The sequence below is a fragment of the Anser brachyrhynchus genome (assembly GCF_964034855.1).
Source record: "Anser brachyrhynchus genome assembly, chromosome: 1".
NCBI classification, from domain to species: domain Eukaryota; kingdom Metazoa; phylum Chordata; class Aves; order Anseriformes; family Anatidae; genus Anser; species Anser brachyrhynchus.
Genome location: NC_137694.1, coordinates 73296549 through 73323670, shown reverse-complemented (window position 1 = coordinate 73323670; position 27122 = coordinate 73296549). Strand labels below are relative to the sequence as shown.

The window sequence follows — 27122 nt, the reverse complement described above, 5'->3', positions numbered from 1 at the left end:
TTTGAATACTGGATGAATTTTGCCACATCTTTGGCTGATATACTGAATGTTAACAATCTTCCACATGTGCTAAAGAAAACTGAAAGGATACAAATCTGATCAGAGGGTGATGTATTGTTTTCTCATATCTAATTGTTAAGGACATCATTATATTAGTCTTCATGCCTTGGTTCATTCCAGATAATATTCTCAGTCCATTCTTTATTTAAATAGTGTGCAATATTTGGAAAAGAGAAAATGGATGCAACACTTCTAGCAGAATGTTACAGTTCTACAGTTGTACAAATTGTACAAACTCAGCTCAAGCTTTCTCCATTCAAAAAGCAGTAACCAGAGAATTTCAGAATCTTCTAGTTCTATTTGTCTTTTCTTTTCTGTGAACACATTTTCTGGAGAGATTCTTGACTTGAGATTTTTGGATCGTCTTACTCTTGAAACTGCCTGTAGCATTGTAAGGGAAATGCTTTCTGTTGAACAGAACCTGTTTCATTTTAAAAAGAAAAGGGGTTTTGGCTTCTGCTAGGATATGGATCTTTTAGTTGAATATAATTTGCTGTGAATTATCAAACAAATGCCTATTAATTTCTGAGAGCATCAACCACCTTTAGTATATAATATCAAATCAAAGTTTTTTATTAAAGGCCACATGATAAAAAGTGTTGTTTTAAAGATTACGTGCATCAGCATCTTCTCTTTTCCTTTTTCCATATGTTTCTCCTTTGCTTCTATTTAACGGAAGTAAATCTGTCCCTCGTTCCAATGATGCAAACTCAACAGCCCCAGAACAGCCTCTCACCAGGTCGACAAGCTGGACTACCTCCTGTACTGTGCCTTGGAATTGGAAGGGCTGTTCAGTTCAGACAGTGTCTACAAGTGCCCTTTGGTCATTTCAGTATTTGGGTTTTATACCACAATATATGCCAAATTGCTGTTTGGGGGCTGCTAATTTTATGTAGCAATTCTTAAATACATAGTTCTGTGTGTCTGTTGCTTCTGATTATACATATGAAAAACATATTAATAATAATACTCTGGATACATCCATCTATAAGGTATATTGATCTTTCAAACTGCATAACAATAGCACACCTACCAAAGAATGAGAAAGGACAGAAATGCTATTGTATGCAACTGAAAAGATATCCTTTAAAATCTGGTTCTTCACTAATAATGGTGTTTGAATTTAGCCTCAGTACAGGAATTTCTTTCTTCCAAAGTAGCTTGCAAGAGTATGGGAGAAGCTTGTGCTGTGGTATAACCATTTTGCCCAGTTCAGGCAGATTTCAGCAGCATATATATGAAGGCTTAAAAGCACTTGGAATAATTTTCCCTATATTTCCCTGACAAAAGAAGGCAAAAAGGATAGTTGTTTACAATATCTAGTTCTACATCAACAGGTTCAGGACTAAAAGTGGATACAGAAGTATACAGGTGCAACATGAGGGTTTGCTATGAGACTGATGTTTCTGAGGGAAATGCCTAATTTCCTGATTTATCTGTAAGCTAGTATTTATAGACACGATCTGTGGGTGTCCAGAATCTTCAACTGTTGTGACATTTCATTATTGCACTTAGTCATTTGGTGCTCTATGGCTAAAAATGAAGCACCAGCTGAATTCAGTTAGTCTTTCCACTGATTTTGTTTAAAATAGCTCTTGTATCATGACTTTGGGGAATGATATATATATATATATATTCTTCAAAACACTGTAAATTCCTTCTGGATGATAGGAGTTATTTAAATACAATGGATTATTATCATTTCCTTAATGGTATGAGTAACTTTGGGATAGACTCTGTTCCACACTTGCCAGTGTAATACAAGCCAAATCCACTGCAGCCTGTCCATTTTATCTGCATTTATACAAGCAGAGCTTAGCAGCAGAATGCACTCTAGGACTGCAGCCTGTTCTCAGGCAACATCCCGCTGAGATTTGCTGAAGGTTTGAAAGATTCTGCACAGTTGGAATCAGTTTATCAATACACGGTTTCTCCCATGTCTCCTTCCACCTCCTGGCATTAGCACAGCTGGCAAGAGCCCAGCTAGACCACACAGGACCAGACCCGTTGAAGAACATCAGTCTGCAAGCTCACTGAAATGGTGAATCTGCTCTTGGCAGGCACAGGAGAATCCTAGGGGTTATCTCAAATTTGGCTTAAGGGAAGGAATTCTCAGCTTAAATGTCAGTAAATATTCGTGCATCGCTGATAGCATACAAGGCAATTACAAGAGGATATGATGGGAATGATTCTGTGTATTCTTGTATGCTTTTTAAACCCAATTCAATTAGAAGTTTAAGCCTGAACCTAGTTTTTAAGCATGAATAAGGAAAATGACTTTTCAATACAGAGACCTCTACGATCAACAAGTCCAACTGTTAACCTGGCACTGCCAAGTCTATCTCTAAACTGTGACCCTAAGCACCACTAATAGAAAGGAACTGGCTTTGAAAACAGTATTATATGAAGAGTAGTGTTCTTCTGAGCTACTATGAAGAACATGAAACAGTGCAAACTGGGTAGTGATGATGTGTAATTTATCAAGTGTGTGCAGTGACAGTGTTCACCCCAATTCATTGAAGAGAATGACTACGGACATATGACCCTGGGAACATATGTATTCGTTGATATTCTGCTTATAGCCTTCAGTCAGAAATCATCATCTTCTGCCTAAGATTCAAGCCTGATATTTCAAATCAGTAGGAAAATTTACAGTCTGGTGTAGTTGTCTCAGGTACCTGATCTTCAGAGTAGCTGAACATGTTATTCTGTTGATTCAGTTCTACAGGCTCCTTACAAATATTTGAAAGCTGAAGGTCTCAGTGCATCTTCAAATCCAGTCTTAAAGCTGTGCTGTGGATGACCTGAGAAATTGCCTGCTTCATGTGCCAAATTACTGTATCATTTAATCTCCTAAATGTTTCAGGCATCCATTATCACTTGAAATATTTTGGCTGACATTACTTAGGCTTCTTGAATAACTGATAGTTTTCACCTGGAATATTTTTTACTATTGTTGTATATCTGATTTCAGTGACCAGAACTTATTTTGATCTTGTAACAGTCACACTTGCATCTAAAAAGCTGCTGCTGTGATCTCAAGGAAGAAAGATGCCAAGTCATTTTTGCAAAATAATGTTGAAAAATGTTATCGTGATGCCAGAGTGACTAAAATAGCAATACAGCAAGAATGCAGAATTCTGTAGTAACTTTCACATAACGCATGGTCCTTAATTAAGTATAAATATCAACTTCAATTTGACCATTCTCAATTGAATTCTATTTTCAATCCAACCCATGGAAGGTCCATTGAGTTCAATGGGAACTTGCATGTTTAAGCACAAACAGACTATTTCTTTGGGCTTGATCCAAAGACCATTAAATTCATACAGAGAACATTCCATACACATGCAGTGGACTTAAAATTAACCTCTCTCAGTTGTTCATCTTTCAGGAAATGAATGTTTTTAATACCTAAGAATTTGCTAAAGACAGTGACTGGTGATTACTTGCATAAAATGGCAATGGTATATCAAAGTTCTTGGCAACCCACAACAAGAAACTGAAGGGAACAATAATAATGGAAATGTAGCTGCAGTACTCAGATAACCCATACTGAGGAAAGGGATGCTTGTCCAGCCCATGCCAGGGAAAAAAGCTCTGTGACACTCCATGGAATTTACTGAATGTTATAAAAACAATAAATATAATCCAAATTTACCTTGTACTGTTGCTGAAATTAAAAAAAAACACACAAGCTATATACCTGAAATATGATATTAACAAAGTTATTGTCAACAAACTTAACAATAATATGATATTTGCAAAGTTGTCTTGTGTCTACCATTACCATTAGTTGTAATTTCACTGCTCTTACTTTCTGATTAGGCATTTGCATCTTTTAGCTGAAAAAATACACAGTAGTCTATATTTTTTGGCCTTGATAAATTATATTTGGACTTTCAACAAACAAGAATTCTTGTGGCCAAAACCACATCATAAAATATTTAATAAGATTTTTCTTAGCATTTTCTATGTGCTTTCCAAATTCAACTAAACCTGCTCAATACTTGGGAATTACACCTGTCCATCTACATGAAACTGGACTGTGAATTTTTAAAATCCTATGAAAGTATACTTGCAAGCAAAATCCTTTGTCTGGGCATAACTGCATATTCACACTGTTGGTGACTCTGGTCACTTATGAATCATACTTGTTACGTATATTTAGTGAACCAGTGATTTAAAAGAAACTTTGACAAGTTCTGTATCCTGGCTGGTAGCATCTGGCACAGCAAAAAGCTCAGCAAAAGGGTGGGTGAAGCAGAAGTTGGCTATCGTTACAAATCTTAGAGAGAGAGACATTCTTAACACACAGCACAGAGGTGCCCAAACTCTCCCACAAAGCAGCTAAGCCCCAGGCAGTCCTGGTATGGTCTTCTACTTGATAAACAAAAGCAGAGGATGAACCCTGCAGGACCCAGCTAACTCACTTCCTTGGTGGCAAAAGGCGGAGAGTCCCAGCCAAAGACAAAAGAGATACCCATAGACAAACTGTGGGTGTCCCCTAGATGCACTATGGTGTCCCTTTCTCTTCACCTGGGACAAAGTACCTTTAACTACTTGGTACTTTTAAAGATATAAAATATAACATCTCTAATTACTGGTACAACGTCCATCAGCTTCCATGGATTAAAGTTTTCACTCTGTCTTACTTCCAGATTTTCTTTTCTGTTTGTGAAAAGTCATGGGAAATTTTTGTTGTTAATGTTTGGAATGTTTTACTACTATGCAAGGTGAGAGAAAAGCACCAGTCCTTATCACTGAGTTACCTCAATCCAGGGCTTATTTCAATAGCTTTAGGAGAGTACGCTGCGAATGAATTACACAAGAGCATCAAACCCCAAATATTTATCAATAACCTGGATGATAGGATGCAGTATGCTCTCAGCAAACTTGTGTACCACACCAAATTGGAGTGAGCAATTGATATACTGAGGTGCAGGACTGATATTCAGCAGGACCTCAACAGGCTGGAAAAAGTGGCTGGCACGAACATCATGAAGTTCAGCAAAGACAAATACCAGGTCTTGAGCCTGAAATGGAATAACCCAACACAACAATCCAGCCTGATATGAACTATAATTAGGCAGCTTTGCAAAAATAAAATAAAAAATATATATACTGTCAATGGACAAGTTGAGCATGAGCCAGCATTTTGCCAACCACGTCCTGGGCAGTGATGCAGCCTGCTGGTTGAGAGGAGCAATTCTCCTACATTTGGCACCTGTGAGACCACATCTGGACCACTGCATCCAGTTCTGGATCCCCCACTGGGAGAAGGAACAGCAAATCAGAAGGGCCAGGGAGAGGTTGTATGCGTTGTATAAAAGGAGAGGTTGAGAGAATTGTTTTTTTTTTTTTCAGCCTTGAGACAAATAGGCTGAGGGGAAGGTCTTTAGTCACCTAATGGGAAAGTGTAGCAAAGACAGGCAGACTTTTACTGTAGGTAAAAGTGTTAGGAGAAGAAATGGAGAAAAGCTAGAACACAGGAAATTCTGGCTCAACATAAAGAAAAACTTCTCCGTGAGGTCAAACACTGGGACAGGTGCTCAGAGAATTTGAGGATTCTCCATCCTTGGAGATATTCAAAACTTGATTGGACAAGACCATGAGCAAGCAGACATTGTTGGTTCTGCTTTAAAAGGTGAACTAGATGATCCCCAGAGGTCCCTTCCAACATAAATTATTGTATAATTTTATGATATTACACAGTTTACATACTCATTTGTATGCATCAGAACCAAGTGTGTATCTGTCTTGTAACACAGAAATAAACTATCCACAAATGCACAATTATACAGTTAAAAATAAGTATGATATGAATAGAGTACATAAACTATACAGTAGAGTTGCCACACATATGAACTGTAATAAAGAGGGTATCCTTCAAAAAATTATTGTCATAATACATGTTAGGTTACTCTTCTCTAAATTCCTTTTGACAGATGCATCAGCTGCAGGGCATTATGCCAAACAATGTTTAAAATGTCCTACAAGTCATAAAGCACTATGCAGAGTTCATCTCTAAAGAGAGTTATTTCTGCCTGACTGTGCAGTTCTCGTTCATAGGAACCATTAAGATACACAGGGCACTGAGAGTTGAACTACTTGTGTAAATACTTGTGCCCTTATTTGCGTTGTGCAACATTTAAGAGCTCCTCTTGTAAAAACAAGACCTCACTGTGCTATCTGATCTGGAAAGAGAGAGCAAACCTGGCCCAGAGCGTAGCTGGGTGAAGCAGCCCAACACTGCTTCCTTTGGTACCAGAGAAACTTCCACGCAACTGAGGCAAGTCCCAGATCCCATACCTGAAAAAGACTGATTTTTGCAAACAGATGTACTTATATAACCAGGTTATTAATACAGAACTAATGCATCAGAAAAAAAAAATCATAAATGGAATGCAGGGTTCCCCTTATTCAAGATACTTCCCCTGAGGATGAAAAGTATAATTGCTTGAAGGTAAACATTTATATCATACATTTGATACTTCAAGCCCATGTATTCCTTTTTTTATTCCCTCACTGTATTTGAAACCTGGGGCAGTGCATTCGCCTGGCATGCTCCCAATGTTATGCATCGTTTTCTAAGAGATGGAATATTTGCATCATTACTTCCAAAGCCTTATCTACACTCAGAATTGAATCATCTGTAGCTGAACCAGTGTATATTGTTTCAGATACAATGCGCCCTGGGCACTCATCCCACAGGTCCTGGATCCATGCCCAGAAGCAGTGGGTTCTAGGAGAATTTTAAAACCACTTTTGAACTGTTGGATGACAGACAACTAAATAAAGTTTTTAACTACATTTAGTTAAGAAGAAAATATCCAGGAAACATTTGCATTTCTTTACTGGTAGTGTACTAGTTTGATTTGGTAAGTTCTATTCCACATCAGCTTCATGCATTACCTGTACCAAGCGTGCTCACCTACACCAGAAGCTCATGCATTTTCAGTATGTACTGCATATTATCTATATATTATTAATGACCACCTGAAAATAGGCATCAGGTAAAATATTTCATTGCGTTTTCTGGCAGAAGTTTCTTCACAAATAATCTCGCATTTCTATCATGTCTATTCTATGGGATATCTTTTTATAATAGCACCAATAGTGAAGTTTTCCTATCCATTAAGGGGCCTAATCTTTAGCTATTTTATGATCTACCCAATGTCTAACCAATCTGTCTGACATTTTGCAAGAGGGCAGGAAATACTCCAGAAAATGGACTTAAACAATTCAGCACATTCTGAGAGCAAGGCTAAGGAAAATCATTCATTTCATCCCTGTTAAATAGGCAAGAGAGAAGGAGAAGGAGAAGGAGAAGGAGAAGGAGAAGGAGAAGGAGAAGGAGAAGGAGAAGGAGAAGGAGAAGGAGAAGGAGAGAAAAAGAGTGCCTGTAGCAGTTTGGTGTCTTCTGGCAGGAGTGTGCAGTTTCATGAATGGGAAAGACATAGCATGTGTTCAGAATAGAAACTGCCTTACCATCTTCTCCTCATAAAGGCCAACCTTAACAAGCTAAAGCATATTTAATACATATTTCTATGTGGGGAAGGCTAAGCAAGCCCCTGGTGAGCCCTAGCAATCTCCCCTCCTGCCTTCTGACCTTGCTCTCACCTCTCAAGTGCAGCCTCTCCAAAACTGGATGTACCAGCTGGGGACACCAGAGGGACAGGGGTAGTACGCCTGTCACCTACAGCACCAGGCCCAACAAATTTGGCCACACAGAAGGCCAAAGGGAGGATATGGAGGATGGCGAGGATGTGTGGCCCTGCCCTCCTCTATGGGCCCTGTGTGGAGGTGGCCTGGCTGCCATGTAGCCAGCTTCTACTTGACAAAATGGCGAGGGGGGTGGGGCGTAGGTTCTCTTTTTCTGGTGTTTGGGACAAAACAGGACCAAATCTACAGGTATCTCTTGCAGAACTGGGGGTGAAGTAGCGCTTGGGGGCCACAGGGGAGGCAGGTGAGCAGCAGGGCCCCTGGCTCCCAGGGAGGAAGGGGCGGCAGAGCCATGATGGCACAGGGGAGAAAGGTGGCTCCTGGGACCATGGCCGCCTGGGCACTCAGCTGGGGAATAGGTACTGGTTCTCAGGCAGACTGACACAGAAATGGAGAGAGGATTAATCTCCTAAAACATCTCCACTGAGGAAAAATAAATAAATAAATAAAAGCAAAAAAACCCCACTCCCAGCTACTTAACAATCTCTGGCTTTCCTCCTGATTGAAGACTGAGTTTTCCTCAGCGACAACAGGCAATCCCGGGACAGGCAGACCTTGCAGGTCCAGACTCTGCAGCCAGGCCCTGGTGGCATCAAGATAACTACTATTCACCTTAATTAGCAACAGTGCCAGCAGCTGGGCTGAGAAGGTAGCTGTCCTGCTGCAGGGAAGGTGAAGAACTGTCCCTGGGACAGCCTGGACAGGGACTCTGTGACTGAGTGGTTGGGCAGTGAGCCTGGTTTAGCAATGACAAGTCTGACAGGGAGCCAAGATGCTCAAGGAAAAGGGGTTTGTAGGGCACAAGGAGCCAGAAAAGGGACAAAGTAGGACAGAATCTTACTGTGCAAGGGTGAGGAAAGAGCAGGCTAGGTGCTGAGGAATAAGGAAAGAGGAAATTAAATGTGATCTGGCAAAGAAACTGTATTGAATGTATTAGCAATCAATGGCTCTCCATCAAAATGAAAGGCAGGCTGGCTGGGTAAAGAAAGACTGGACTAGGAAGAATGAGGAACATGGAAGGAACTAAGGACGAAAGATCAACGTGCATAGAGACAGGACTCCAACAGATGGGTTGAGACAGAACAGAAGTTGTATGGTGTGGGTGAAACTGGAAATATAGAATATAAAACACTTCCCTAAAAAGCTCAAAGAGAGCCCAGGTTTCCTGAATCTCAGCATTCCTCTGCTGTCCCATGGTATCTGTGAAACCCATGGGGAAAGAGCTCCACCCATTACAACTGTCCGTGTATTCAGAGCACATTAAATTTTCCTTTATCAGTTGCTTTGTTCACTTAAGTGACAAAGGTCCTTGAATTGCTTCTAAAGTTGCCAGTCCTGAAGTCACGTAATGGAATTTTGTTTGTCTTTCACTAAAGTTACACTCAAAACAGTGTTAAAAGAACGCTAAGGCTGCAAAGTCAGGTTAGTTAAAAGAGTGGAAATCAGTATTATGGACATTTCTCCAAAATTAATATAGCCTCTTATTTATAGATATTATGGTACTCTCCTGAATTACACAATCAGTTATTATTTCTTCCACATGCTTGCAGCCCCTGCAAATGAGTCAGGTCTGTATGCCAGATGACAACACTGCTTTGCATCAAACAGGGAAAGAAAAATTATGATATCAAAGTTAAGGCAGTCACCCCTACTCAGGAGGTAGGTTTAGTCTCTTCAGCTATCTTAGTCCTCCTGTGCTAATCTCAACAAACCACTTCAACAAAAAAGTTTGGTATAATGAGTAGTATTTTGTTGTTTGTTATCAGGGTACAAAGTTTGAGGATCCAAATCTGATTTGGAGAAATACTTAACGTTCCCAGCTACGACTGAAGTCAGTGGAAACTGTACTTTGAATATTTAAGGCACTATAAAATGCAAGGAAGTAGAAGAAAACAAATTCTAGTCACCTAAAACTAGGCACCAAAATTAATAAATATTATTTGATGCCTCATTGGAGGCTTGGAGACAGTTAGCAAAATAAAAGACTGAAAATTGATCACGGAAATTTCTTACAGTAGTAAGTAAACTCAAGTAAAATTTTAAAACTCAGAAGTAACTTAATAGCTGTTTTAGTTCTGTACGAAGCAGGACTTTCATATTATACCTTTCCAATAATTTATTAGTTACATAGAATTCATATGGATAAAACTAAGGCCTGAAGACTTTGCTGCGATAATCCTGCCTGAATGTCCTGTTTCTGTGTTATATTATCTACAGGCTTCTGTGTGAAGGCCCAGATTCTCAAATGAAAGAATGGAGATGAGCATCCAAATATCCCTGAATCATAGGCCTGTATCTGTCTTTTAACAGATAAAGACCTTAGTCTTTATTGGAATGAGATGATACATTACAGCAAAACACATTGTTACATCATGGACTTAAATGAGATTTTAAACTGAGATATCTCACACCAAAAATTATATATGACACATAATATGTTTCTCATATGTTGGTGATGGTAATCCAAGCAAATGTAACAGCAGGGTGGTGGATTCTTCATTTTATTTAAATCCTTCATTTCTCTTTAGGTATAGTACAGAATATAAGGTATGGCAGCTGGCTGGATACAAAAAGCTTTGCTTCTTAAGTAAGATTCCATTTGGCTTGCATTCCTGGACTTAAGTGCTACATTTGCAGTTTCCCTATAGACTCTCTCATGACTGCACAGGAATTAGGAATATACGCAACCGCAGCTATACCCACAAATTGGGAGCTAGACCTAACTATTTAAACTGAAGGAGAAATGACATTATCAGTCATATCAAAGCAAAGGTGTTTGTTTTGTTTTGTTTTGTTTTGGTAGAAAATAACATGAGATCTGAGCAACCAATAGCATTACTATTAGAACAATTCCCCAGCCAATCAGTACACTGGACTGGACAGCCAGGTTGGCTGGCCGCCACTGGGCACGGTCATGGGGTTGATTCCTATTTTCAAGGCTCCCTTTTGCTGCGGTTCAAGAAATTCCAAGATCTTAAGCTATGCTTCTCTACTTAGTATCTGTACTGTATACTGGACATGGACACATGCTGGTTCCCTACATAGCTCTCCACTTGCTTATCTGTTGACCATGTTTTCAAGCTTGTTAAACGTGTGACTAGGTAATAAAAAGTAGCCATTGGACCATAAAATCTCAACAAACTCAAAACCAAACCAAACCAAACCAAACCAGACAAACAAAAAAAACAGGAACAAACCACAACTTATTACTTATTACCACATCTGATACGTTCTAACAGCAGACTAGCCTCTGCCTTTGTCCTTATTTTATGTACATCTTATTTCTGCAACTATTTTGGCAAACATTTTCTACATCAGATATTTGACAACCAAGAAAGATCTTTATTCCAGTTCACCCATGAGTTCTCAGAATAGTATTCTTAAGGTTCATTTCTCTTACCTAGTACTGTTTTTCACCAAGCAGCAACTTACTTGGGCAAAATTTGGTTATTTGCAACTTCCTAGCCTTCTCTCTGACCTGTGTTTACAGTAACACGCTTGTTTTAAACCCATTCTTTCAAGTCTCTATGTCTTCTTTCATTTTACCTTTTTTCTTGCATTGTCTTCTATTTGGTTTTGTTTTTCCTCCTTTTTCTATTACAGTTCTGTCTCTCCTTAGCAAGAGCTTTTCTCCCTTTCACACTGCACTGCTTCATGCATTGTTGCTATTCAGAAATGATATGGGCCTTGTGACAGAGCTCCTTTGTTTTTTTGCTGGAAAGGTGCAAAAGGCCACTTGTGTTATAAAAGGACATTCCAGTCAGTTATACTCCTCAGTTTTCAAATATTCAGTCTATGTTTTTCAAATATTCAGTCTAATAGTTCAAGGTCAGAAAGACTGCAACTAACAGAGCTAATTTCCCCCATCATTTACCTTTTTTTTTTTTTAATGTATTTTTCCATATTTGACTTCACTGAAATGATTATACTCTCACTAATGCTAATGTTACTGTACTCTAGAAAATGGATTTTCTCTTTTAATTTGTTATTGGGAAAAAAAAAAAAGCCATGGTAAATGAATTTAACAGGTTGTGTTTGATCCTAAAAGGGGTGTCATTTTATCCTGTATTCACTGTAAAGTCAAATCTATTATTAAAATCTTTCACTATTAAAGCTTATACTGCTATTCAACACAGATCTCAACAGTTTTTTCCCCAGGAAGATGCAGCTTTTCATTTCTTCGCTGTGTCACTGAAAGCATGGGACAGCATTAGCAAATTGTGTATGCTGAAGAACTGACAATGTGAGAGAGGTAGGTGGAAAGTAATGCAAAACTTGCATGTAGCTATGCTCTATTAAGTAAGAGTTGTCTGCAGACAACAAAGGAAAACTTTGTAAGTATCTGTCACTGAGGATATGCTTATCACTTGGCAATTTCAAAAGCAAACTCAAATGTGCACTTGCAGTTACGTACTGGGTTATTTTAAAGATCTTGTCACTAGATCTTGCAGGTCTTATGCACATACAATTCTGGAAGTAACTATTTAAACGTTGCCTTAGAAAATTCATTTCTATATTCAATCATAGTTAAACTCTAAGTGAACTGACACTGGCTTTTGAAATCATACTTTGAATTTCTGATAGTATCTTTCTTCTTCAAAGCATTTTACAAACTCTTCTGTTTACAAAGATGACAAACTAGTAAGATCCAGCCAGCTCTGAGTTAGAAAAGACTAATCAACTATCAAGGAGTAACTAGCCACTCCATTGTGCACATTGAAGGAATTTTATCTCAATCAACAGAGGCATATGGGCTTCCTGTTATGAAGAAACTTAAGACATGAGTTGGTTGGTGTCTTAAAGATACTTCTCAGCAAGCTCAATAAATTTTAATTGAGAGTTTTACTTGTTTTCTTTTAAACCAGAAGAATCTGGCATAATGTAAGGGAGGATTTACTTTATCATAACTTATTAAACAGCAAGATGTCAAAAGTAAATCAACATTACATCTCATTGCATAAAATTACAGCTGAATAACCGGACCCATTGCCTCCTCTAGCCGAAACCAACCAGCTGCATTGCTTATCCTGATTACATCACTTTAAGCAGTATTTCCAAAAGCAGCAATAAAGCCCAAAATAAGCAATTGAATGAACATATTGTTTGGTACACTTGGATAAACATATGAATTTACTATAATAGGAGAGATAAATCTTAGGTTGAATCAAGTGGTAAGCTTCTGTAGTTATTAAATTTAACATGTGTTCTACCTGTCACTGAGTTTCTCAGTTACAGTGACACTACCCACCTTTCTTTGTTGCTTCCTGAAAGAAAATCCTTCCAATTTAAAAGTTTAAGTTTCAACACACTTTATCATTCTCCTTTAACTGTGACGTTTGCTACCAACTTTATGCCAATGTTCTTGCAACAGTGTTTGCTTGTCTCTGCCATAAGGAGAAGGAAATGTAATGAAAAATGTAATGAAAAAATAATACACTGTTGTCTCTTTGTAGGTTTGGAAATCTATACGAAAGCTCCTTTTGATTTTATTTTATATGGATATATGTGGACCGTGTTTGATTGGAAAGTATTGATATTCTTTGTCCTTAGTGACTTTTGCAACCACTTGCAAGTGAAATCTAGAGCTTACATAATTTATTATTGTTGCGATTACTGTTGCTGTTTTTAAATAATAGTTATTGTAGTCTAAGAATATAAAAGGGGCAAGACTTACAGGAAAAGGTAATAACATTTTTGAGATTAATTGGTACAGACTGAAAAATGGAAAAACTTTCAGGGGCTTTTCTTCACAAATATTTCCCCTCATATTACTTTTTACATTAATGTGAAACAAAGAAGAATATTAAGTATTGTAAATCAACAGGATGGGTCTGACTTTGAGTCTCAAGCTCATGAAAATATTTAGCAATATGACTCCTATCCACAGCTAGCAAAATATTCAAAGATATTCAGCAAATTATTTAATAATACATTCCAACTTTATTGCAAGGCAGTGTCAAATAGCATTCCAAGCACAGTGATGCTGGGTTTCACACTGGGGTCTCAGAGCAGAATATCACCTGTTTGTTTTTTTTAAACACAAGATCATTGACTTTCAGTATTTCACCTAAATACCATCATGTTAAAATACCTTTCTCACCGACTGGCAGTAGTGAATGGTGAGAGGCAAAATAGCTAGAAGCATTGTAGGGCTCCTCTAACTCACTCAATCTTAAATTTTTAGGTTAGACTATGGGTTAGACTGTATTCTTTCTTCTCCCTTTCTCTTCTCTCTGATCCTATATTCTATCTTTCTTACCACTACGAATATGATTCTCCAAATGTTTGTTAAGACTTTCTATGGACAGTGCAATATAGTAACATAAAATATGACAAAGTGAGAAATGATGTCTAGGGAAGATTACATTAACATTTCATGAGGACACAGTGTTCTTATGCAAACTAAGAGTTAGTAAAGTCAGTGGGGTGAACACAAATATTCTTGCCAAAAGTATCACAGGCTATGGAGTATAAACAGTGTGGGGTTTTTTGTTGTTTTTTTGTTTGTTTCATCTGTAAAACTGGCCATCCTTACCAAAATTCTTCCTAAATCTACATCAGAATATCAATACAACACTGACATTTGACAGATGAAAGAGAATGTTCATATACTATCATACAGGCATACAGCTCCTCTGAATCCTGACTGTACCCCAAAACAATAGGCCTATAGGAAAAAAAATTATCTACATCCTATGTTTAGGAAGCCTCTTCTCATAAGTACTTCAAGACTTCAGAAGTTCTTTAAACTGGTTTCACAAGTATCCCTGAAAAGTCCTGTTAAGAAATTAGAGTTGGAAAATGACATGTTTTCAACACAGTTCAACTGGAATTTGAGGGTACAGTTTGTGCTCAAAGTACCCCTAGGTGCAACATGCAGCCTTTACACATCTGACTACATGGTTTTCTTGCATAGTTGAGTCCTCTTGTGAGGCAGCCTAATTAAATCCACAGCAGTGCAAATAAAGCTGGGCACTGCTGCTAGAAAATATGGTGGAACTGAGGTAAATATTGTTAATCAAATGCCATAATAAGTCATGGTGAAGGAACGTTGAGTTTTTAGGCTTCGAGAGATTAAATGAAAAAAAAAAAAGTAGTTTGAAGAGGAGGAGAGCTTTAGCTATTGGCTTTCAAATGTGACTAGATAAGGCAAGCTAGCTGTGTTTGAATAACACCCTGTGTTGCTATCCCTGCAGATAACATACTCCACCTGCTGCCAGCACATCACAGAATCAAGCTTATCGCTGATTAGATCCGCTGAAGGTAATTCTAAAGTGTCTTTTTGCTGGCTTTTTTTTATTATTATTCTGTTTTGCTTTCTCATCACCCTAATACATTTCATTGTTAGTAGGGGTGTCCTCTATAAGTTTCTGTAGTTCTAACTCTGTTAATCTTCATGGTTACCCATTCCCTTTCTTCTGCAACCAACAATCAGTTCCCTTTCTTCTGTAAATGATCATTGATTCTTCTTTTTCATACCGACAGCTAACCCATACTTTTTTGCCTGTGAAGATTTGGAAGGATTTTTAGAGGCGTGTAAGCATTACCCAGCCCCACTTTATGAATGAGGAGAGGCGCGCGGCTGTGTGACACCTTGCCAGCATCCCCTGGCTGAAGGCGGGGATGCAGATCTGTCAGATCTGGATGCCTGATTTCATGGGAGCGCTGCTCCCTCAGGGCGGGAACCGCGCAGGGGCGGCCCCTCGCTGCCGCGGCGGCTGTTTCCCGACCGGCGGGGAAAGCTTCGGCAGAGCCCGGCCTTGAGGGCACGGCGCCGGGCGGGGCGGTGCCACGGCCATTATGGCGGCAGGGTGCCGGTAACGGCTCCTAACGGCCCTGCCCGGCCGTTAAAACCGTCGCTCCGCGCTCAGTTCCGCGTTTGGCTCCGTCTCTGGCCGTGGGGCTGGCTGAGGGGCGGTGGCGGCGGGAGCCGGCGGGAGGAGGAGCCGCGTCCCTTCAGCTGCGGTTGCTTACACGGCGCGGGGGGACTGTGGCCGGTAGCTTACGCCCGAGCTGCTTCAGGAAGCCTTAGGCGGGTAAAAGCACCTACTAAAGTCTAAAGCACCAGGTGGTGACATCGTTTTGTTCGTTTGGGCAAGTTAATTGTGTAGTTGTTAAAGTGTTTTTTTTCCCTCACCCAAATGCTTCAATGAAACAGTTTCTTTTCTAAGCAAATGAGTCCCATTTCCTTCATGAGGGTTTTTTGCATTGAGAAGTCATAGTTTTTCTGTACAAAAAGGTATTTTGTTCTCCAGATTTTCGAGTGTTTTGCTCAAGATTGCTTATTCTACATATTAAGCATGCTAGTGTTCTTTAGCTGACAGTATAGTGCTTTTATAGGATGCTGTTTGCAAATGGAGTGTGGAGAAAATACTGCCCCAAGAAAAAATTTTTCTACTTGAAAAGAATCCTTGGGTGTTTTCCTCAGAAATGCTGATGACCGTGTGTCAGATGATCTCCAGGCTTAGGCCTCCTGCTTCCAAATTAGCTTTCATCAGGTGAGCTTTGGAGTTGGCAAGTAGCCTTAGGAAGCAGAGGGTCTGGCAGGATGCTTTTCTGAGGAATTAGGGTCTGCAGTCTCCACGGCCACAAGCTAAGATGGGTTTCAAAGCCAAACAAAAATATGTCCTTATAAAAACAAACCAATGAATTAATATAATAGAACTTGGTGATTTCTAAGTGTTGATACTGTAGCCAAAGTCTCTTGTCAACATTATTCTTATGCTTTAGATTTAAATTGGCTTGAGAAGATTGTTGGAGAGAGACAGACTAAAAGAAAGTTTTCTTTACTTAGAGATTGTTATAGAAAGATGACATCTTGGACCTTACCCCGATGAATGAGCTTCTTGCGAGGAGGAGGAGTTTTATAGCAGCTCACTAATCGTGTGTTGGAAACAACAGAGACAAATAAGGATCTGTCCAATATGAATATCAGGATGGGGAGAGATGCAGGGTTATCTGCCTAAATGCTATTAACTTGTGAAATGAATAAGATCAGATTCCTGATTATTTAGGTACTGTTTTTCTTTTCTTTTTTTTTTTTCCTCTCTATTTGATGTATCATGTTTATAACGTGAAGCCCTGAGCAAATGTTTCGTGGTTTTATGGACTTTAGAGTATGAGACACAATTGCAATGTTGATGATAACAGTAAAAGCCTAGAATAACTCCAGAGTGTCTTAATTCTAGATTTACAGTTGGTAGCAGAGTTTCTCTTCATTTTAACCATGCATTTTGAATGAAGAACTCAAACTGGTTCCGCCTTTGAAGCGTATCATAGAGCTTCAATGAACTAGAAGGTAGAATTAGGGATTTAGTAGTAGTCTGCTTTTTGGTATAAGATTTGTGTCAGTGATTTTGAAAGTATAATCCTCTTTACATTTTGTTCTTTCTTTGGCTTATATTGTCTAAAAAGTGCAGTTTTCTGCTCTGCATTCCATAATCTGTTGAAACTGTAAGAAAGGTGAATGAATTCCTGTTGTTTGTTTTGATTTTTGGAAACTTAAAGGGTTGTTTGTAAACAGAAATGATGCCTAAGTTTCATAGAAGTTAGGCTAAAAAAAAAAAATTTGGAACAATTATCTGACAATTCTGGGACAAGGATCTTGACTGGATGCCAGTTCAAGTGATGATATAGAAGATACAGAAAGAAGTTTCTATTTAAAATCCTTCTGAGGGGGGGAAAAAATCTTCTTTATAATATGGTGTGGTAGGGTAATTAATAATAACTTAATTTCAAATTAAGTCTTGATTATTCAATCATTGCTTTTTTTTTTAGCAGGTAAGTCTTCTATGGTCAAGAATCCGTGTGTGCGTTTCTTTATTTTTAAGAAAAGCTTTCATTTACTTGAAATGAATTAACATTTTTGTAGTTATGATAAACTTTAACTGAAATACACCTGTGTCTAAATTCACGATGTGTGAATAGCCCCACCTCCATTAGCTTCAAAATACTGACTGGCTGAGCTAACATGGAACTGTGGCAGTTCACGCTCGTACTTTGTCAGCTTTCTTTCTATCAGTGTCTTGTTTAACTGGGACGTGATATAGAGATTTTTTTTTTAATTTTAAAAACTTGATAAAAATAAACAGAAATGCTGACTACTGTTTTTCTAAGGTAGATGCATTAAGAATTATTTTACTTTTTCTTTTACTTAGGGCCCAGAGATGGATTCGTTGGAAAGGTCAACAATTAGAAGTGAGCAAAAATCCAGGTAACTAGTGTTGCAGAGGCTATTCTGCAAAAACTGTTAATGAAAATCTGAAAACATAATGGAAATACATTATTGAAAGTCAGATATGAGAACAACATCATACTTGACAACTTGAAGTGATCTTCAAAAACTAGTTTTTCCTCTAACCATGTGCTTCATATTTGCTTAATTTGTTCTTAGGGCATGAATAACATGCTTGCTGAGTAGAAGTAATTTGTGTTGAATGTAGCAGGAAGACAAGGGGATTATCAACAACACTTTCTTTGTAGGCTTTAGCTACAAGCATTACCATTATCAACAGGTTTATTAATTTCTTTGCCTGAGGCCATTTCAAGTTAAATGTTTCAGTTTTAGCTAGATAGTTTCAGGTGAATGTGAAATAAGAGGTATTGAAGAACTGTGATGCTGGATTAACAGTAATTAACTGTAAAGGTAGGTTTGAAAGTCAAGGGAATGTTGAGGTTTTTTATTACTGAAATCCTTGTGTATCTACAGTGACTTCTCTGTGTGATTTAAATGTCTTTACGCATCTTTGTAATGTAATGGTGTAAAGAATAATTGGTGAGGAAACATCAGTTCTTTTACACTGGCTTGGTGCCAAAATACATATTTGGAATAAGGGCTTAAATGTAATTATTTTGTATAAGCATCAGGATTATTACTGAAACACAGCCAGACTCTCATGGTAGTTTCTTGTGCTGTCTTGTTCAATGAATATGGGATACTCTCAAAAGTGCATTTGGCTGTAACCTGTGGATAGTAGCATCAGAACAGGGGGCTAGATAAACCCTTGGTCTGTACAAGCATGACTGTTCTTATGTTTGTGTGTCCTAAAGTGAGAATAAGTGGGAATAAATACACTGCTTTTTTTTTTCCAGATAAAACCAAGTTTTGTTTGAAATAGTAGAACCTTCCCATTTGTAATAGTTCTAATTACTTTCTGTCTCGTGCATTAAATAAATGATCGGGCAGTCCTTTGACTGCTTTTTCAAAATTTCATTTGAAATAGTGTTTGGCTAGCCCAGTGAACTGAAAATTGGTAGTCAACCACTGGATCTCAAAAGTGTTAGTGATTTAAAGTTGCTGTCATCTTATGGCTCTTATTATGCATGTTAACATGGGGGGAAAAGTCCATTTTAGCTTTGGGGAGGATTGTTAACTGCTGCCATCCTTCTGCACAGAGAAGGAGGACTCATTTCCTTCTGGGTGTTTAGTATTTTGCACAAGTGTTAATATCTCATACAGACTTCTTGAGTGACAGAAAATCTTCAGACAAGTTAGAAGTAGAAAATGTACTAAACTGCAGAAAATGATCTGTGTTCTTTGTTTTCTTCTTTTGAGAAAATTCTTAAAAAGCCTGATAAGAAAGCAGCCTCGGGACCTTCTTCTTGTAATTGGAACTGGAGTAAGTGCTGCTGTCGCACCAGGAATCCCAGCGCTGTGCTCCTGGAGAAGCTGCATTGAGGCTGTAATTGAAGCAGCTGAACAGTTGGAGGTGCTGCATCCAGGAGATGTTGCTGAATTTCGTAAAAAAGTGATCAAAGATAGAGACCTGCTTGTGGTTGCACATGATCTCATCAGGAAAATGTCACCAGTGAGTGTGTTTATAACACATGCTGACTTCTGGAATTATTATACATTTTTACTTTGTTACCAACTAAAATTTTTGCCTCTTTGCCAAAACTCAAATTTTACTGTTTAAAATTGAAATTTTGCTCATACTCATAAAGTACACTGAACATGTGGAGAGGCTTAAAAAAAAAACACACAAAAAAACTATTTTAGTGCAAGTAAGCTTTCATCATAATTAATGCAAGCAAGAGTCTTGACTATTAAATATTCTACATAATGTTGCCTGCCACTGAAAGAGGAACTTAGAGCTCTGCTTGCTAAAGGTAGTGAGACTGTGAAAATACAGGTAGACTTTGACCCCACTGATAGCTTTAGATCACACAAACTGAACTGCTGTAGCTCACGCTTCACTGAAGTCAGTCCATACATGCCCGGTTTCTCAGCCTTTGATTCTAGGCCCCAGAGATTTTCAAATTGTGCATTAATAGGTTTGCCAAGTCTTCGCCAATTAGTGACATACACATACAATCAGAGTGATGTAAATACTGCTAAGTTGTAGGATGTGCTCAATGTTCTGTAGCAGGTGGTGAGGGTTACAAGCTTCTCTACAGGTGAAGTATAATAGTAACCTCTCCCTTTTGGGAGGAGCCTGTTAGGCTTTGCAGCAGATTTAATGATTAAGAAATTCTTTTACAATTAGGAAGCAAAAATATAAACAAAACCACAAAACAATCCACACCCTCTAGTAGTATATCACAAACTTCTAATCTAGGGAATAATAATTTTAGTACACTAACTGATCTTCAAAGCAGTAAAAGTATGTTGAGAAAGGTGAGGTTTCCATGTAGGTAGGGCAGTAACTGCTTGAGGCTTAGACATTTGTTCTGTGCTTATTGAATAAGAAGTCTGTATATTTTATAGAATTGATATGTGGTCGTGTCTGTCCCAGCAGGTACTCTGGGCAAATGTCACCTGTGCTTTTAGGACAGCAGACCTTCATGTTTTTTTTTTTTACAGTGAGGATTTAACTGTAACAAAACAATTTGGTTTTACTGTACCTACCTCACAAGCTTCCTTGAGCAAACTACAGTATTACTTTAAGTGGTATAAAGTGGAGATTATTTCTGATTTTTTTTGTTCATTCAGACATTTATGCTTTATATACTGTGTGAGTTCCTAGGTTATTACACCTATTTCTCTTTTAAAGAAATGCTTTGGCATTAAGTAAATATGGGTTTTCTGTTAGAGGTATTTATAATGTCACATGTCATACTTATGAAGTGTTCATATTTTTTTTTCTTTCTTCAGCGTACTGGGGATACAAAGCCCAACTTCTTCCAGGATTGCTTAATGGAGGTGTTTGATAACTTAGAACAACACATTCAGAACCCTGTTGTTCTGCAATCAATCCTGAGACTAATGGAGAGAGGCACAATGGTTCTGACTACAAATTATGACAATTTACTTGAAATATTTGGTCATCAACAGGGAAAACCTATGGAGTCTTTGGACTTGAAAGATAAGGATAAGGTATGACTTAAAAGAGAAGGCAGCTCTTAGTCTTCATCGACAGATTGTTTTACTGTGTAAAGTCTGTTAAGGCTAAAACTTCTTAATTGTTAAAGTATACTTATAAGTTAACAGCTGATGCACTGACATTTATTTTCAGTGTGTTTATTCTGAATAATCTGATAACAGTTCACCAAATGACATTTCAGCGGCACATTTATTAACCACTCCCTATATTCCCTGGAAAATTAAAAACTGGTAAAACTTTCATGAAATAATTGTAACAATCACAAGATTTCACCTAGCTGGTAATTTGCTTTTCATGTATTTTCTGTCAGCATTGCTGGAATTTGCTTGTTGGTTGAATGCTTGTTTGGACTGAAAAGCTGCAATCATCTTCAGTATCAGCAATCACCTCCTTGTAATTTAAAACAAGCTTAGTAATTAAACTCTTGCTGCAGAAAAATGCAGAAATTACTTCTGCTTTAAGTGGTTTTATATGTTAGGACAGCTGTATATTTTTTGCAGTATTTCACTATAGTAGATGTAATGTTTAATTTTCTTTAGGTTCTTCAGTGGGCAAGAGGTCATATAAAATATGGAGTTCTTCATATTCATGGCTTGTATACGGATCCTTGTGGAATGGTGCTAGATCCTTCAGGATATAAAGATGTTACTCAAGATCCTGAAGTCATGGTTTGTGTGATCTTTTAAAATTCTTACTGTGTGTTTCCAAACTATTTTGTTTTTGTCCCTTCATACACATTACCTTAGCCTATATGATCCAACAAAACCCTAGCTTAAATAATTGGGACACAGAAAAATGACATTATTCAGAAAGCCAGTTATGTTCCTAGGGCAATGTATGCCCCTGTATACTGCTTCTTTGCAAGTCACAATTAAAAACCCCAGTTGTATGTCATAGTTCTAAAGCTCTTTGAATTTATCTTAAGGAAGAACACCAGACCTAGAATGTTAGACACCATTGCAAATGTTAAACACCATTGCAATGATTCTTTACTATCTGATTGCTTGGGTTCATTTTTTAGGGGCATAAGCTATAACTAGCTCCAGATCTTGGATCCTTAATGTTGTGTTACATGTTTGGAGAAATCAAACATTTGGTAAAGAATATTAATTTTCCTTACTTAGTGATTGACCTATCAGGAGTCTAATATTCTATAATCATTATTCTTTCTGTTTAAAATGTCCTTACTGGAAATATTTACATGTACTTAATTTTCTATGGTAACTTTTAATTTTGAAGATATATTTTTTTGTAGAAACAGTGCTTATGAAATGTCAGTTTGCCGCAATCCTAAAATATATGCTTAATTCAGTTCAGTAGTGATGGATGCTCTGCTTCTCCTTTTATGCCTGATGCATTTTAAAAGCTCTTACTTTGATCTTTTGACTGTCAAAGTAAATGTAGCTTTTCTGTTTTTATATTTCTGAACAGGAAGTTCTTCAAAATTTGTATCAAACAAAGTCTTTTTTGTTTCTGGGCTGTGGAGAGACTCTACGTGATCAGATATTCCAAGCTCTCTTTCTTTATACTTTAAAGAATAAGGTGGATTTAGAACATTATATGCTGGTGCTTAAAGAAAATGAAGACCACTTTTTTAAGCTCCAGGCAGATATGCTTCTGCATGGGATAAAAGTAGTATCTTATGGGGACTGCTTTAAACAATTCCCAGAGTATGTACAAGATCTGACTGCTCAAATCTGCAAGCACAGAAGTCCAGGTAATGTATTCTCTTAATTCAGAAAACTTAGAGTAGGTACATAGCAGGATGCTGTATCTGAACAGTTAGGAGTTGGGCTGAAATGATGACTGTGGGTCGCTAGCACTAGGCCTGTGGAACATCTCCATTTATTATTGACTTGTAGAACTGAAACACATGCCAAAATTGTAACCACATTTATTTGTGTAAGTTCCTTGGATTCTTTAAAATTTAATTCTGAATTTGTCTTTTTGTAGTATTTGGTTAAGATACTCACTCTTATGTTTATTTATTTATTGGTCTGGACTATTCTGGTATATTGAGTATTATATAAAATGTGTCATGATAGTAAAAGAGAATTAAAAAAAATATATAATAATTGGTGGGATAAACTGAGCCAAAATTCATGATTAAGCTTAAAGTGGGAAACTAAATCAGAAAAGGATGTAAACAGTATACCCAGTAGCATTTAGCTTAACACAGTTAGGACTGTGTTAGAGTACCTGAGTGTAAGGATAGTCTTTTGTGAAAGAAAAGTAGGAGCTGTGGAATAAAACTCCACTTTTTGACAGTAAATGACGTTCTGTAGAGTGCATTTTATGCTAGCATGGGAAATAATTCAATACCTTGGCAGAAGGTAACAGTTGTGAATGGACAAGATAAGTTTTACCAAGTAGATCCTTTTACCCACTTTTTTTTCCCCCTTGCATCTGTGGTCTCTCAACTCTTAAAATCTCTTAGCCATAACAATAGAAAGCCTTTAGTATAAAGTAGTAGAAAAAGAACAGTTTGAAGGAAAGGAGAGAGATTTCTTTAACGTTTTCCAAACAAGGACAGTTCTACTATGGCTCATTCAGAGAGCTGGGGAAAATAACCTTGGGAAGATTCTCACTTCAAAAATCTTATCATGTCAGTGAAACTGCTTTGTCTACAGTTATTGCAAAGTGGTGCATAGCAGGTATCTTGCCCTTGCTCTCTACAAAAGAAGATCACAGGTAAATGCCAAAATTATGTAATTGTTTCTGTAAGTGGGTTAATAGTCCATTTAGACTGGCTTAGATTTTTCTGACCATGAAAGCTAGAAAATATAGCATCTAGATTTTGGAAGGTCTGTCTGCAGTGCAGACACTGGAAAATACATTGGGGTAGAATGTCAGACACTGAAATAGCCTCAGCCTACTAGTTTTTTTTGGTCTTTGCCATACTAATGTTGATTGTTACGAATATACTTTCATAGTCTGAGAAGCATCTAGAGCATGTTGAATCCAGACTATCCAATATATTGCACAGGGTGGGAAATATATTTAACTGAACTTTAAATATGAAATAAAAAGGGTGATTCTTGTTGGAAATGACTGCAAGATCAGACCATAATGCTGCCCTTTTCATTCAGTGGGATTACTGATTGGCATACTACTTTAAGAAGAGGGACCTCTGACTTCTAAATCTTGTTGTTCTTATTTACAAGTCAGGATCCCAAAGAAAACTGATTTCAGATGTGGGTAACTGCTCTCTGTGGTACCCAACTGCCAGGTTTTATTATTTTCACATTTGCTTTATAACAGACATTGACATTATATTATTTTGTTATTGTTTCTGGGCTTACCCTGCAGGGAACTCTTTTCTTACCCCTACTCATGAACTTTCAGTGATTTCTTACTGCCCATAAAAGTACTTCTTCCATTTTTTTGTTTTAAAACTGGTGCTCATATGCAAAATCTATTTTTAAAAATAGCACAAGAAGCCTGTCAGGCTATATGAAAGAAATATAACTTTGGTATTTTGGGGCCTTACCTTAAAGGTGCAATAACTGGATGCTAACTTGTGCTGTTGCTGTCTCTCACCCTTCTCTAGATGCTGACTGAGTGGACAGCACAACGCTGTTGGGTAAACAATGTTCTTATTTTCACAAAGTTTCATTATCTACCAGAGATACAAAAATAAGTCTGTAACTTACAAAGTAATCAAATGACAATTGTGCAATTCTCTGATTTAACTGTAAAAGTCTACTTAACAGATTCTTTCTCTTCTTTCCATATAGTAGCATGTAACTGCTGGGTGTCATCAGTCAGTAAAATGACAAACTCCAGCAAACATATATCAAAAATATTAGCGCTGATTAAATTAAGACATTAACATCCATGACTTTTGGCTTAAATTTCCAAACATAGATTCTCTCTTTTTAAAGAAGACATTTATGTAAGGTATGTAATACTAAAGGTGAATTTTTGAAGTGTTGTACAATTATCTTTGTGATCCTTTGTGAAAATGGATCACAGGAAGTTCTGCACCAACATGCGAAAGAACTTCATGGTAAGGGTGATGGAGCACTGGAACAGGCTGCCCAGGGAGGTTGTGGAGTCTCCTTCTCTGGAGATATTCAAGGCCCATCTGGATGCCTACCTGGGCAGCCTGCTCTAAGGAACCTGCTTTGGCAGGGGGTAAGGACTTGATGATCTCTTGAGGTCCCTTCCAACCCCTACAATTCTGTGATTCTGTGATCCTTCTGAAGCAGAGCAATAATACACTTTTTTTGTATAAAATAGCAAGGTATCCCTTTGAAGCAACACTTCAACTTAAAAACATAGCACTTCTAAGATCTTTGTGCTGCTGCAGCAAATGTCAGGATTACAATGGATCAGAATTGTATAGAAGTATCACTTCTTTATTGTATGTTAAGGGTCTTCTGCATTGCAGGAGATTAAAAACCCCACTCTTCCACAATCAAAAAGTATGCAAGGTCCAAGATACTTATGGGCAGGTGTAATAACAGATTAATTTTGGAATTTGATTTTAAGCATATCTGTCTTTGAGATGAAATCATAAATCCCCCTTTTCAGGAAAGCACAACCAGGCACCAATGGAGAAGAAACCAGATCAACTTAATGCAGTTCAACTTAATAAGTTACTAAGGAGCTTTTAGTTACCACCTTCCTTACAAGTAAATTTAGCACCTGTTACACTTGCATTTTGGAATATATACCAAGTTAAAATTTCCTAATACAGCTCTGCAAAGTAAAAATTCAAAACTAGTTTTAGGTGATAGATGTCATAATTTTGAGGGCCTTTCCCTTCCATTCATTTTTACTGTTCACCTTTCCTGTTTCTGCTTCAGCAGTAGCTCATATCAAAGACTTTTTTTGAATAAGAGATCCAGACTTTTTACAGAAGCTTCTTGCCTGTGAACTCCATAGGCATTATCACACAAAACCAGAAAACTCATTTTCTTCAAAAGGCAGCTGTATAGTTAGCTAGTTACTGTTTTATATCTTAGTACCACAGCTCAGTGTTGGGAGAAGCCTCAGGGTCACTGAATTGCTGCAGATGTTTACTAGGTGTTAGAATCCAAATACAAGACCCTTAGTGGATCAGTATTGTGTTTTAATATTTAGTGCTTGTAAAAAAAAAAAAACCACAACATATATATTTATGCACATATACAAAACATGTATGTAGCACGATTAAAATACTTTTTACTGTTTTTCTTTCCCTCTCTTTCCACAGGAACTTCATGTGTGGACAGTGCTAAAAAGAAATTAGGAGAAAATGGTACTGACTCTCCCAAGAGAATCAAGCAATCAGATAATGGTATACCCACTATTGAATGAGAAGGGAGAAAAACACAAAACCCAAAGGTTTTTAACAGCAGATGTCTTATTTCTGCATTGAAGGTTTTGAGCTAAGTATTTCCATGGTTTCAAGTGGAATAAAAATTGTGTATCTATCTTAACATTTTCTTTTCTAGGGATGTAAATGTGTGATGCGTATGAAATTTTGAGAGTAATATTAGTCGCTCTGCAGGCACTTCTGTACTGCTGAAACTGTATCTGTAAGGTCATTTAGAAGCACATAGATACAAGTTTTACCTGCCTGTTCTTGAAGTCAGATGGACCAAGTTCTTAACATTTTGGCCTGAGTATGGTGATCTGAACCACAATGGAGGTGCTGTTCATATTTGTTACTAACTGTTGGCATACCATGAAACTACCTGTTAGTTGCCTTTAAAATGAAGGATTTCTTAAAATTCTTTTTATCAGCTGATCTGCAATTAGGCTGCAGGAGGTTGATCTCTTCGGGGGGGTCTGTCAGTACAAGTTTGCAAGATTCAGACCTCTAAGCTGCTTTGAGCAGGAAATGTTTGCATTTATGGAACCTACATCACAGTAACTTTCCTATTTTACGCTTTTAGCACAAGCATTCCTTTTCATTTGTCAGTCTACTAAGGCATGAGTTTACAGGGAGGGAAATAAAGCAAGAAAAATACAGTGGCATGCGTGGGGGCTTACTGACCCTTTTGCAGTATATTTCCACGGAAATAC

General features: G+C 37.7%; 1 protein-coding gene across 3 annotated transcripts; it reads left to right on the top strand.

Annotated features, from left to right (window-relative positions):
- The first annotated feature begins 15384 nt into the window (after positions 1–15384).
- FAM118A (family with sequence similarity 118 member A) lies at positions 15385–26532 on the top strand. 3 transcript variants are annotated; one of them, XM_080556085.1, is made up of 9 exons: positions 15386–15853; positions 17943–17998; positions 19340–19592; positions 20879–21100; positions 21647–21775; positions 22539–22824; positions 23738–23798; positions 24658–24690; positions 26308–26532. In XM_080556085.1, the coding sequence occupies exons 2-8, from the start codon at positions 17952–17954 to the stop codon at positions 24662–24664; spliced, it is 1005 nt and encodes a 334-aa protein (XP_080412211.1). In that variant the 5' UTR covers positions 15386–15853; positions 17943–17951; the 3' UTR covers positions 24665–24690; positions 26308–26532. The 3 variants fall into 3 exon arrangements, with proteins under 3 accessions (XP_080412210.1, XP_080412211.1, XP_080412212.1); XM_080556086.1 differs by lacking the exon at positions 23738–23798 and having other exon boundaries at positions 15397–15853; XM_080556084.1 differs by lacking the exons at positions 23738–23798; positions 24658–24690 and having other exon boundaries at positions 15385–15853.
- The last annotated feature ends 590 nt before the right edge of the window (positions 26533–27122 follow it).